We start from the raw sequence: 13,832 nt of genomic DNA on the forward strand, positions 1-13,832 counted from the left end.
GGGTAAAAGAAAAGACAGAAAAATAACTTTACAGATAAAATACTTTTAAAAGCAGTTTTCTCTCCTGCATGTTTATCAAAGGAAGATGTAAGTAAAGAGCTGCTCTTTAAAAACATTTTAAATTAATTATTGGAATTCTGTATTGTATTTGCTGATGAAGAAAATAATGTGAAATTAAATACTTAAGGATCACTCACCAGAATCTTTTCTATTCTGTGCTCTGAATTGTAAAATGGACATGTAGGCAATCTGAATTTAGGCCCAGAAGCCAATAAAGCTCACGTCTTTAAATTGTAACTTACATGAAAGTACTGTTTCTACACAGTTGCAGTCAGCTGACCAGCACTTCTGATAGAGTACAAAAAAGGATAATCTTCATCCTAAGGAACACTGAAGTTTCCTTTTCGAGGCTTTTTCCATGTTGTTAAAAATCTCTTCTGTGACACAGTAGATCAAGGATACCCTAAACTTTGTTGAAAATGTTTCATTAAAGGAAACAGATTTTTTTTTTACTCAGACAAGGAAATGCACAGAACAGTCCACTCTCATTGCCACCTACAGAGTCTTTTTTAATGTTTAATACATTTCTAAATTAGCCTGATTTCTGTTTTCTTATTCTCCACATTCTATTTGCATGTAAAATGTGGATTGCTGTCTTGGACAACAGTGTAGTTAATTCCCATTTAATGTCAAATCAGTGTCACTGTTGTATTTAGATAGTTAAGTTGAACTTGTTGCTAGCAGTTGTTCTAAGCACATTTATATTTCTCCTCATATATCTTCACTGCATTTAATAGTATTTAAGAGTCATAAATACTTCCTTATTTCACAGAATGATGAAATATTTTTATGGAAAAAATATGGTTTTCTGGGCTGTATTCTTTTTCTTTCTGTAAATCATGTAAGTTGGTTTGTGTCATCTACAGAAAAGAAATTAAAGCTTCAATTGAATTGTTATGTTCCTCCTGGCTGACTGTTGCTCTTGAGAAGCAGTTCTGGTTGTTAAGATCACAGACTGAAAACTAACTCTAAAACCCCTCAATTTTCTAGACTTAAAATGCTTTTAAAGAAAGCAAATATCTCTAAAAGAATTGTGTTTATCCTTAAATACCAAAGCATTTCTCCCCTGTAAGCTCTGTCAACCAGTAGAACCAGTCAGTTAGAAAGTTTGTGTTAGATTCTTCTGCTCAAAACTGGTCTTTTCAGGTAATTTCAAATGATGCAGAAACTAGATTCTTTATTACTCTTCTTTATTCCTGTCTCTAAGGAGAAACCGTGTTTTTAATTTAATAAAGATATAGCTCATCCATGTTTGGAAAGTGAAATCTGCAATTAACATCTCTTACTTTTGAAGCTGGAGTTAGAGCTATTCTCTGCTGAATTTATTAATATTTAACATTTATTCAGACTGAATTGCATCTTCCATTTTGCCACCCAGTAATTCTGCACCGTAAAGTCCTTCTGCAGTTCATCGAAGTCAGCCATTATCTTTGGCATCTGAATAATTTGTTATCATCAGAAAACTTTGTTAGCCATTAGTAAACATCTCTTCCAAATCACCTATGACTCTACTGAAAAACATGAACTTCAGCAGAGATTCCTGCAAGGCTCTACTATTTATACTCCTCTTTTGTGGCCATTTATAGTTGCCTTCATTTCCTATCTCTAAACGGCCATGGCAGTTAAGTGTTTCAAAAGCCTTCGGTAAGACACCTTATCAAATACCTTTCAGAAGTCTAAGAAACTGTATTATCAGGCTTTTCTTGTCTACGTTCCTCTTCAAGGACCTACAATACATTTGGAACACTATATTAATTTGTGCAGTACAGATGCCAATATTAATGGTCTTTGGTTATCCAGATCTTTCCTGAAATCTTTTTACAAAATGTTATCATATTTCTTTTATAAGAAAGCTGCTTTCATTGAGAGGGTGGGTACTCAGTGCAGTTTAGTAGCTTGAGGCAGCACAGGAATGGACATCTAGGAGCGGATGGAAACTCTGTAAACCGGCATAGCCAAAGAGAAGGTTTTTGGGACTCTATTTTTAGTGTATTCTTTATACTAGTTAATTAAAACAGTCCTGCAAATCTTAATAGAATTCCAGTTTTACAGGTGTTGATTTAGTATAGCATTACAACTGCAAGCACAGCCAAAGCTCAGAAAAAGCCACTGATGTTCTCTTCAGTATTCTGCTACATGATGCTTCTTGCAGGTATCCATGATTCAGTTACGGATCTTTGCCTTTTCTGTGCCTCAGCCTTTGGCTTTTTAGGACGAAGTTTTTTATGACAAAATTGGCCTAAAGTTTTCGTGCCTTGCCCCCTGTTCCTCCTTCCCATCACCTCACTGCAACACATTACCCCTTCAGTTGTACTGGAAGAAATATCTGTACATCTATATTGTAAATCAGATCAGGATCTTACCCAACTTAAAAAAAATACTGAACACAAGGTTGTTATTCTGGGTTCTATTCACTCTTGATTGAAACACTGTGTTTTGTAACAGCCTTCATTACTGTTCTGTAAAATTAGCATATTGTAATACTTAAATCAGTTCAGGTGGTTAAGTATTATGCATTTTGAAAGTTTTGGACAAAATTCTCTGTAAGATAAGTATGTATCACTTTAATCAATTGCACTTTAAGAACACTTCATGTTAGCAGTTCTTTAAAGCTGACTCTGTGCATTTAAGAAAAGAAGCCCTTGATCAACAAGATTAAGTAGATCACAACAATCGAAGCATCTTTATCCTGAGTGCTTGTTGCCCTGCAGGAGACCTCCTCTCTTGTTCTGCTTCAGGCAAAGAATTTTCCAGAACAGATTCCTCATTAACCAGCCGGGGGGTCAGAGATCAGTGCAGAATAAATTGATTTGTGAGACTTAAATAGAAAATGGAAACTGTCAGTGCATTTCTAAACATAGATTCACAGGTGTATTTGAAAAAGAGATTAAATAAAATTAAAAGTAAGTGCAAATTAAAGAGAACTAAATTATTAACATAACTTTGAATATAAATACCAAAATCTAAACTTTAACATTTAGAAAAAAGATGAAGGTTTGGGGAATCTGATTTGAACCTGTAAAGTTTTGCTATCTGCGTGCTCTCTGTGTGCTATCTGGGGAAGAACGTTGTGATTTGATCTCTTCTGTGTAAATACATTATGTCATGGAAAATATCCACTGTATACTGGGAGAAATAATGTCGTGTTTCCTGGTTTATGAAATGAATTAGTCTGAAAGATGAGAACTGTGACTTCTGTTATAGGCAACATCTGGGACTGAGACAGGGGTTTCCAAACTGCTACATAAAAATAAAACATAAAAATAAAAAATATCAGCTTATATAGCTTCTTAGTCTTTTACTTTGAGCTGTTAGAAGTGTTACCCAAGGAAAAAACTTGAATGTTTTAAAATAATAACTTATATTGCTTCATATGTAAGCTGCTTCTATCTAAATGGAGAAGCAAAGAAGTGGCATATATCTTAAGAAAAGTCTTTACTCTTAATGGGAATTTAAAAAAGAAAATTCTAAATATACGTAAATTCCTAATGAAATTTAATGAAAAGAAAAATGCCCTGAAGCTGTCAGTGAATTGGTATTGTATGTCAGCTCATTGCTAACAAGCTTAAATAAACAGCACTGTGAAAAACCTCCATCTCCAAAATGTTCATTGTTACAAATACGCTTTCAAATTTCATAATTATCTATTACTTTGGCTTTGAATGGCAGAAACACAGAGGTGACTCAGATACTGAGCTTTTACACCAGATATTTAACCAACTAACATTTTAAAAGTCTCATTTAAGAAAGTCATGATGATCTTCAGGAAACACTTGTTTGGAAAAAGAGTAGCAGTACAAAATAAAATGTGTTTGAAATAAATACTTCAATTATATGCTTGCATTGAGCAATTATTTAAACTGGAGTGTCTCCTGGAAAAGTGTGCATCCACATCACAAGCAAATCTGTCAAGCTTATATACCATTAAAGGAGAAAATATTGCAACTACTAAGCAACAGAGTCAATTTATTGGGTTGGGGTCTCTTTTTTTTTGAAGTTGCTGCTTTAGAGAGTTGTATAATGCACAGTATGTACACTAGATGACCAAAAGGGAAACATATACCATCAAGGGAGAGGAGTCCACTAAAAACACATTAGGGAGAGGAAAGGTACCTTTGAGAAGGGAAGCAGTCATTCACTTTGCTGTTACTGTGAAGATCCACAGCAAACTTTTAGGTCAAGAGGCAACAGCCTAGCACGCTTTCAGATTGGAATATATATACATATTTCCTTCTTTTGGCATATGTAGCTGTGCTGCACTAAGAGTTTTAAATGGTCTGCTTTATTCCTGTGAAAGGATATTAGTACTTTCTCCCACTTCTGTTAACCTCTGTATAATATATCACTGACATTTTTCAAAATTTTGAAATGTACTTATTTCATATACAGCATTAAAATTTTCCTCCTTTGATTCATGTGGGAAAATGGTCTGCAGTGATTGTAGTACACAGAAAATAATTACCAGATTTTTAAAAGATAAGCATATGTTTGAAATTGATGTATCCTTGGGGCAGGGACTGTCTCTAATTAAATGTTTATACAATGCCTAATATAATCAAGCCAGGAGCTGGTTGACTTCTATGCATGCCACAGTCCAAATATTTAATAATAACAGCTCCAGTTCTGCAGTCAATTTGATCTTACTTTCGATATTTACAAATGTTTTCCTAACACACACTGCAGATTTCTGCAATTAGAAGGGCTTCAGGCTCAAATTCTGCATTCTCTTTGATTCTACCATATCCATCATTTTAGCACTCAAAATCTTGATCCAAAGTCTGTCTTTTGTGTGTGAAATGGAGGACAGGGTATCCCTGTTCTGATGGAGGTGAGACAACTATCCAGTTGATTTTCTAGCATACAGATAAAACAAATGCTACTATTACTGTTTAAAATTCCAGCAAACACCCCAACAGTGCAGCTCAGATGTCAGGAAACTTGCATGACAGGTTCTGTGATGAGTTCTTTGAAAATGTTCTTCTGGATTCAGGATGTATTCAGCTTGCTGCACTCATTGGGACACCTTCTCAATCATGAGGCTGAATTTACACTATTAAATGATTAAGAAATTAATCTCTACCAGGACAGTCTTGGCTTCCACGCAAACCAGGGTTGTCTTTGCACAAGACAGAACTCTAAAACCAGGAAAATCTGCAAACCATCTGCAGAAAAAAGTTCCTCCTAGGGGTGGTTGGACAGCCATTTCCACTGACATGACACCCTCTGCATGTCTCATCCTCTAGACCTGCCTCTGCAGGAAGTGTATTCCTGGAAGTGGGTACAATTTGTTGGTTAAGGATTAAGAAGTTGTGGTTTCTGTCATTGATAAATTTTTATGTCCCTTAAGTTAATTATTACTGTTTGTATAAATAATTAATGTTATTCATTTTATTCATGTTTATAGGAATTCATTCCTACAAATGAATACAAATATTCACTCATATTTGTATGAATAACTATTTATTATTTTACTGAAAATTACAAGTGTTAATGATAAATTCCCTATTAATTCAGTTAGCTACTACTTCTGTGTATGACAATTTAGTCATGAGTAAACCTATATGTCAGAACCTCAGAGCTTCCTCTTCCAATCACTCCTTTAAGAAAATGAATCATACCTGTTCCTCTGTAAGAGAGTACTTTCCTGGCTGGAATTTGGACCTAATCTTTCAAATTGTATCTGGGGGTCTCTCTTTGCTAAAGCATCCTTGGAACATCTACCCATGAGAATATAATTTGGAATAGCCACCCTCTTTGCTGGAACTTGGTGTGAGCCTGTTGCATTGGTGGGCTTCCTGTCCACACATTAATATGCTCAGAGACAATATGAAGTTAGCTGTAGCTTGGTTACTACAGTCAGGACTGGCAAATAAGAAGTATGGAATTTAGTCTCTGTTTTCATTTACCAACACTTCTTTAAGTTGGAATCACCCTATGATGCAATGCAATTTCTTCATACCTTGGGCTCTCTGACTCTGTTGTATAACAGTAGTTTTAGTGTGCTATTCAAAAGCATGCAAGGAGGCAGGAAGGGAAGATAATTACTAGTTGATTTTTAAGAGTTGTCTCTGCCCATTCACACAACCAGTCTGCCTTGCCCTTGCTTTGGAGCTCTAGCTCTGATTTTTCGCTCTTGTCAGGCATGCAATAAGAAGAAGTGAGGCATAGTGCATTTGCTTAAAGAGATGGAAAACCTGACATTTCTCCTGTGTGAGAAATCTACTTCATTCTCTATGAAACAGCATTCCTGTGCACTGACGAAACTTAGTGCCAGAAATACTGAATCCCAATGCTTCAGTGTGAAGAGGCAATTCTTGACAAAGTTAGTAACTCCTTTTCAAATTTTGGTGTGTTCTTTACTATACATATATATATATATATACAGGTTATGTTGAATCACATATTTATATACTTCCTTGGTCATAAAACGTACAGCATTGAATATAAGCTTATCTTTTGCAGTTTTTGCTTTCTCAGTGCAAAGATGTAAATATCTATGTAACTGAGCAGAACACTGGAGAATTAGACCAATATATAATAGCATACCAAATATGACAACTGTTTCCAGCTTCATTTCAGAGGAGATTTTATAACTAGAGGGATTTTGCAAGGAAGAAAAATATATTTCAAGCATGACTCATTTTTAATTGCAAAAGAGAATGCAAAGTACTTGCTTTTTGTAAAATCAAAAGAGAAGAGAAACAAAAAGCATTTATGAAATGTCTTAGTGTCATAAGATTAGAAGCATGACACTGAAAGCTGAGATAAAAATCTAAGTAGGCAAGACAAAATCTTTTTTTTCTAGAATGTTTGTCTTTTAAAAAAAGCTTACAAGGTTTTTTTGTGGTGTGTTCTGTTTTTTTTTTTTCCTATAAACATTTGCTTCATTGTACTGATTCTCAGAATAGTAGCAATTGTTAGTTGAATGAATAAAATGATCGTGAAATAAATGAGTACAAATGCACAAACACTAATTGTTGCACTAGAATGTATCTGTTGTCAACCTTCGCAGGTTGTCTTGCAGTTGTACAGTTCCATTGGCCCCAAATGGTACTTACTGAACATTTATTTTTTATTTGTTTGAACCACGCCAGTATTACACAGGCAGCATGAGGGAATAATGAGCTGCATTCTTTGAGTTACTGAAGAGTCAGCACAAATTGTGGGAACAAATAACAATCAGACAAGGCAGTGTTTTATAACATCAGGACTGCAATCCATCTTTGGGATCTTTCAAAGCTGGGCTAATAAAGGCCCGCTTACAATCCCCAGCAGAGTACAGTTTAATTAAATTTGTCCATTAGGGGACTCCTCCCCCTCCCTCTACATTTCAGAAATTAATTCTGCTTTCTGCCTGTCCTTTTTTCTACATCACAGATGCACTGAGCCTTCGTAACCGGCAGATCCTCTGCATCACGCTGAAAGTCCTCCAGCACCTGGTGGTGTCAGCTGACATGGTCGGGGAGGCCTTGGTGCCCTATTATCGGCAACTCCTCCCAGTCCTAAACATCTTTAAGAGTATGAATGGTGAGTTATCCTAACAGACACTGTGTCTTTCAACCCCTAAGGTAAAAGGGGGCTTGATGCAGGGTTAATTAACAATGTGGTTAAGATTTATTACTGTATATAAACTCAAATCCATTTGGAGCTCTAAATAATGTAAACCCCCCTCCTACTATTCCCTGAGGATGCACTGAAATTAACAATTTCATTTATTACTCCTTGCACATACGGTTTATTTAACGGAGTACAGAAGCACTGAAGCAGTTCTATAATCTTCCAATAATTAAATGGTAAAGTTTTTTAACAGTCTCTTGAATACATTAATAAATTGCAAAGGTTTTTTCCTCTCTCCAACACATTACTTCAGTCCAGCCTTTTTGTTCCATTCTGTGCTCTTCACAAGCAATTCACTGCTACCAGCAGGCTTAGGAAAGAAGAAAAATAAAAAGTAGCAATCAAACAAATTAATTTTAGGGTCAAGAGAACTCCTTATTGTAGAAAAAAATCAAGTTGCATAATGCCTAGCAAAACAGTGAAATTTGAAGTTATTACTGCTCACTTAACTGCTTTTATTATACAGAAATGTAGAACTAATTTGTATCTGTGTTATTTTCTTGGTAGTGCAAACCTCTGTTGCCAGTTTCAGTCTTTAATAACTGTGATACCGTCAGGACTATGAGTACTGTATATTGTGAATGCATTTACACCACAGTTACCAGCTGCAATCAACATGATGTATCTTTATTTTGCCAAACTAATCTTTAAAATATTTTTCTGTAGTAAGTCTGTCTGTACTTATCTGTTCAATTATCTACCAACTTTCTGACTTTAAAGTTTCTGTTATTGGCATGCAGCCTATAGATCATAATAAGTTAATTCCTCACAATCTTGCAAAAGAAGTACTGACAGGTTCTTTCATGAAGTTCATGGCATTTAATCCTTATCTACAGGACTGCTTCCTATTATACTTTCTGTTTGCATTGCTATGGAAAGTATTATCTTATGCTCACTCTTTAAGACCTCAGACTGAAAAATGCCTGTCCAAAGACTGACTTGGAGACTAAAACGAGATTAAGATTTTAGATCCCTTTGAACATATATATGTCTGTGGCTCTATTTTACTTAGTGAGAAACTTGCAGTAACATGAAATTCCACAAATGCAACGTGGTTCATATGACACCTGTGGCTTGCTAGAAGTTGTGGAATGAAAGCTTATTAATAAAATCCATACGGTGAACTTAAGTAATTTCAGTAGGGTTCCTTGTAAATTAGAAGATTCCCCCTTAATATATCCAATTTCAGTATCTGGCACAAAACAAGACTGTAAAAAGAAGGACTCTCATTGATTATTGAATGTACAATACATGCTTTTTTTCCAGATTTCAGCCTGAAGTAGCCCATAAATTCTCTTGACTAGGCTTTTCTGCAGTGATTTCAGATGAATAATAGGGAAAGCTCATGTCTAACCAGGTACATAGTTTTACAAAAAATTAAACGTGTTCTGAATATATCCTAAGTTTTGGATATATTGTGAGCAAAACATATTTTCAACATATTTGCATAACATCTGTGCTATGTGAATTTGTGCCTATATCAAACTACAATAAATCTCAATATTTGGCATTTAATAACTAAAAACCAAAAAGAAATGAAAAGTAGTGGTTCAAAATGATTAGATTTTAGGAATGATTATATTTTAGGAATAAAGCTTTTGAAAGTTCAGTATTACCAGCAATAAAATGGATACTATTTGCAAGGCCTACCATACAAAACTTATTCAACTTATTCAGTACCTGCATGCTGGTGATAGGCAAAGATTCTTCCTCTGTCTCCCCCAGCCTCAAAAAGCTGATACTTACTTCCTCCTTCACTGGTGGTTGGCAGAAAATGTATGCTACCTTCCTTCTCCTTTTTGTCCCCTATATGGTTAATAAGCAGCTACGGTCCAGGTCTTTGGTACCAGTTATAAGGAAGCTGTAGAGACTGATTCAGGCTATTTGCTCCACTGCTTGTTCATGCAGGTGAAAGATGAGAGAGTGTGCACTCTTTTTGCTTCTTTTGTGTATAGTTTGAGAAAAGGGGAGCTGTGGTACCACTGCCAAGAGTTGGGTGATTTGCAGTCTGCTAAGTCTGACACTGTGGAAGTTTGTCCCAGATTAGGGTAGATGGAAGGAGCCCTGTTTTAATCATTGCTACCTTGCTAGATCAGCATCTATCTGCTGAAAGGAACTCTTTCCCAAATTCAACATCTCTGAATGTCACTCTCACACTAAACTAGTTTATAGGCAAGAGACATTAAACAAACAAACAAATAAAAAAAGTATTAAGACATTAAGGTCAACTTACCTTAAGGTCAAGTTTCCTGGTGACCAGTTCAGAACAAACCAAGTGAAGTTATTCCTCATGCAGTGTGTGTGATGTGAAGCTCTGGAACTCTTAATGCCTAATTCTTTGGATACCAAAAGTTTACATGTGTTCAGTGGCAGCTGCAAAATGTCATAAAAAAGAAGCTATTGCTTATTTAGTAAAACACACTGATCACCTCTGGCTTGTGGCGTTCCTAAATCACACCGTGGTGGAAGATGAGAAAGTATTAGGTGGAGTACCATAAATGCTTGTCCTACATTCACATTGCCTCATCATCTCCTTTTAAGAGACACACTTCTGGAGTAGACAGGCATTTGCTATTATCTAAAGCATCCATCCTTATACATTCTTCCTATACTGGTTCGTAGCAGACTTGCAGAAAATACTCAATTCCTGTTCTAGAATATAGGTTCTTCAGGAATTTTTTTCACAGTGCATACCTCTGATTTGTCTGAATCATGATTCATCTCACAATATTAGAGAGGCTTATAAATAAAACAGTAAAAAAACTTGCATTGGTAGGATCTTAAGGTTAGGATATCTGTGTATACATGTGCAGGCATGTTGCAAGAGCCAGAGTCCTCAAATGCTTTGCAAAGAGCAAGTTTTATTTTAGTTACCTCTCTACTGGGGGATCTCCAAAGCCACACCTGAGCTCCCAGGCAGAGGTGACACCAGCGGGGACGCAGGCGCTGGTCAGTTCAGCCCTGCTGGAAGATCACTGGGCCTGCCAAGCTCACCCATATTTCAAGGCTTCAGGCAGGTACAGCCTCCTGCTCTTTCTCACAATAAAGCAGGAATCTCAGACATAGTGATAAGGTGCCTAGAGTTTCTCACAGGCCTATGTTATCTAACACAGAGGTTCTACTCATCAAGCACACAAGGTCAGTGAAACAGTGAGATCTATGTGCTTTTTCTACAGACAGGTGCAAGTCACTTGAGTGTATTTATATTTAACTAACCTCCTCGCCAAATCTTCCACTATATTCCCATACAATATCAGAAACAGGTACCTAGTAAAAAAAATATAGAACATTGTCTTAGCTTCAGCTTATCACGTGCTTATCTCTTGAGTTGTTCTTCAGCCAACGAAATTGGTAAATCAGTGTTACTTGAGCTCAGAATATGATAGCCTGAGAAGCTGTGAGTTCTGTCCCACTTAAATCTAAGCAATACTTTCCAAATTCCCATCCATTTCCAAACACTGAGGCTACAGTCCCACAGTCAGCAACAGTGTTGTTGAGTTGCCATTGCCTTCAAGGGGCATGCTATGTTAAAAAAGGAGACAGCCTCTTCCTGTAGGCAGCCGTTTGGTGCAGCAGACTGTGATTCCAACTGCAGATTTTTACTGGATTAGCCAGGGAGGCTCTGAACTATGTAAATCCTCTTTTCTGGGATCTGATGTCTTTGGTGCTTAAAGATGATATCTCCTTGCTCCTATTCAGCCTGCTGGCAAACTACTTCTTAACCATCCACAAATGTTCCCTTAGGCAGAGTTATTAATTAATTCTTTTAAATTGTATCCAGAATATTGATTATTCACATAAACACAGTTTCTCATATGTTCATTTGCTTTTCCTTTGTACTTTTGACACTTCCACTTTTTACTACTTCCATCTGCTACCTCCAAATCACCTCATCATTATTTTGTAATGTTGCCCTTTTTTAAAATTCATCAGGTTCTGAAACGGATGTATTTTCCTATGTTATGGTATCTCCCAACCACGCTTGTCTCTAAAATGAGTATTTTTATAATAATTATGTGGTTTTGAAAGCTATATAATACCAGCAAAAATGGTAAAGGACTGCTGACCTTTTGGAACAGAAGATAATCTAGATATTTAATTTTCAAATTTTAGGACTTATAATGGAATTATTTATTAAAAGGTTTTTTGTCAATATTTCACAGTGTCTGTTGACATCTTCTGTGTAATGCCTTTTAATGAAGTACATTCTTCTTGTAGTTTCATGTATCAAATAATTTTGATTTTGTTTTCTGAATTCTCTGTGATTTTATGGCACTCTGTGAGAACACACAGTGTGAATGCATTTGAATTGATCAACAAATTAAGGTATGCCAAGTATATTTTATCATAAGAGTTTGTGGGCCACAAAACAGACACAGTTCAGATAAGTGATTGCCAGGCATATGTTCTGTAGTTTGGATCTTTGAAATTATAGAATTGAAAAGAAGGTCTATTGGCTGGATATGGGGAAATTCTGCCATTTTCAGCCCATTCATACAGAGGAATTTACTTTTGTTAATTTTTGTAAATTAAAAAAAAAAAAATGTATTGATGACAAATGAATTAGGAGTTTTAATTATTGAAAACATCAAAAACATGCTCACCCATCTGAGCTGTAAGACACAAGTAAAAATAAATCAATACAACCTAAGTTACAAATGCCAGGGGAAAGATCCAAGCCTCCTAAAACAGTCTGGAAGCCAGAGGAGAGAGCTCAATGAACTCTGAAGAGTCTTGGTGGTGAGCAAGGGGCTTTTTGGTGTACAAGCATACTTCATGTGTCTGAATTCTGAATTTGAACCCTCTCTGGAACTTAAGCCTCTGACTTCCAGTAGACATTTCTTTCCACTTGGGTTCCTGAGTGCTCTCTTGCAGAGCATTATTAAGACATAAAAGAGCAAAGTTCTGTTGTTAGTGATGCTACCACTAGTGTCTGTTTATTGGTGGAGACAGTGAGAGCATCCTCACCAGTTGGCCATGGTGTACTCTGAAAAAGGGTTGAAGCTTTCTGCCAGTCATAGGGCTGACAGGTGAGCAAGCAGAAGGGAACTCATCCCAGTGAGTAGGGAATACTCCTGGGATGTAGGAACTGTTTGTCTAATCTCTGCAGACTGAGAGGGGACTAGCAGTCACTAAGCAAGATCCCCAACCTATGGACTATTATGCAAATGTGCTACTATATAATATAAGAAACAAAAGAGTAATGATAATGCCTGCTAAGTCTATTATGAACCCTGTAGTGCCACTGTAGATTTCATTTAAATGTGTAAGTTAAATGTACTCTTATGGAACTCATTTTAGTCTTGTGAAGAGGGAAAAAAATGCACATAAAATGGAAATATTTTAGTTTTGCATAACAAAACCTTTTCTTTTTGGGCGTCTTATTTTCTAAGCTGCATTTTATAAATCTGTCAGTTATATGAGGTAAATACAATTTAAGAACAAATAGAATAAACTTGTTCTTTTATGAAAGCAGGCAGAAGATAAAAATGAAAGGGAAAAAAAGAGGAGTTTTTCAGAGCCTGGAATATGCTATTAGGGTGTATGTATACCAGGATACTGTCTGAAACAGAAACCTGTTTATTCAAAAGATTAGACAGTGATGAAGAGCAAATTTCTCTTGTCTAATTTACCTGACTGCTAAATGAAAATTGCATTGATTTAGTTTAACAACTGTTTTATGCTGTCAGATCTAAGCAATCTTAACAGCTGTACTACATCAATCCATGTACACATATGTATTTTTGTGTCATTGATTTATATTATTCAGAAGTGATCAAGCTTTGCAGATGAAGTAATGTAGAACAGATGAAAACAAAATGTGATTAGGATTTACATGCCTCAGAGAGAGAAGTGTGGGTTGGCCCTGCACCGTGCAAGGTACCTATCCAAAATAGTAGTTCTGTCTTTGACTTGTTTCAGTCACTATAACGCAAGCAGTGGTAACAGGGCAGACCGAAGCCCAAGTTTCTTTTGGCTTCCATAAAACTGCTTTGACACTATCAGTAACTTGAAGCTAACAAAAACTTCTGATTGTTTCTACCTATCCAGTCATTCTTTTAAAATAAAATTTTAGAGATAAGACTAAGAATACCTGATGTAGCTGAATCATACCATTCAACAAAGAATGAAACCACAAAGCAGAATTATACTGC

At 36.0% G+C, this 13,832-nt stretch overlaps 1 protein-coding gene and 1 long non-coding RNA gene across 5 annotated transcripts in view; one reads left to right on the forward strand and one right to left on the reverse strand.

Moving 5' to 3' along the window:
- The window catches only part of PACRG (parkin coregulated), a 232,957-nt gene that overhangs the window by 127,560 nt on the left and 91,565 nt on the right, over positions 1–13,832 (forward strand). For all 4 annotated transcript variants that reach the window (XM_065057580.1, XM_065057582.1, XM_065057581.1 and 1 more), the window contains one exon: positions 7,438–7,587. In XM_065057580.1, coding sequence (XP_064913652.1) covers positions 7,438–7,587 — 150 coding nt within the window. The remainder of the gene's footprint in view (positions 1–7,437; positions 7,588–13,832) is intronic.
- LOC110363375 (uncharacterized) lies at positions 7,835–12,654 on the reverse strand. Its single transcript, XR_002421401.2, has 4 exons — positions 12,325–12,654; positions 10,894–10,944; positions 9,911–10,050; positions 7,835–7,987 (listed from the first exon to the last, which is right to left on the reverse strand). It is a non-coding gene; the product is annotated as an uncharacterized LOC110363375 (long non-coding RNA).

Source organism: Columba livia, chromosome 3 (assembly GCF_036013475.1).
Source record: "Columba livia isolate bColLiv1 breed racing homer chromosome 3, bColLiv1.pat.W.v2, whole genome shotgun sequence".
NCBI lineage: Eukaryota > Metazoa > Chordata > Aves > Columbiformes > Columbidae > Columba > Columba livia.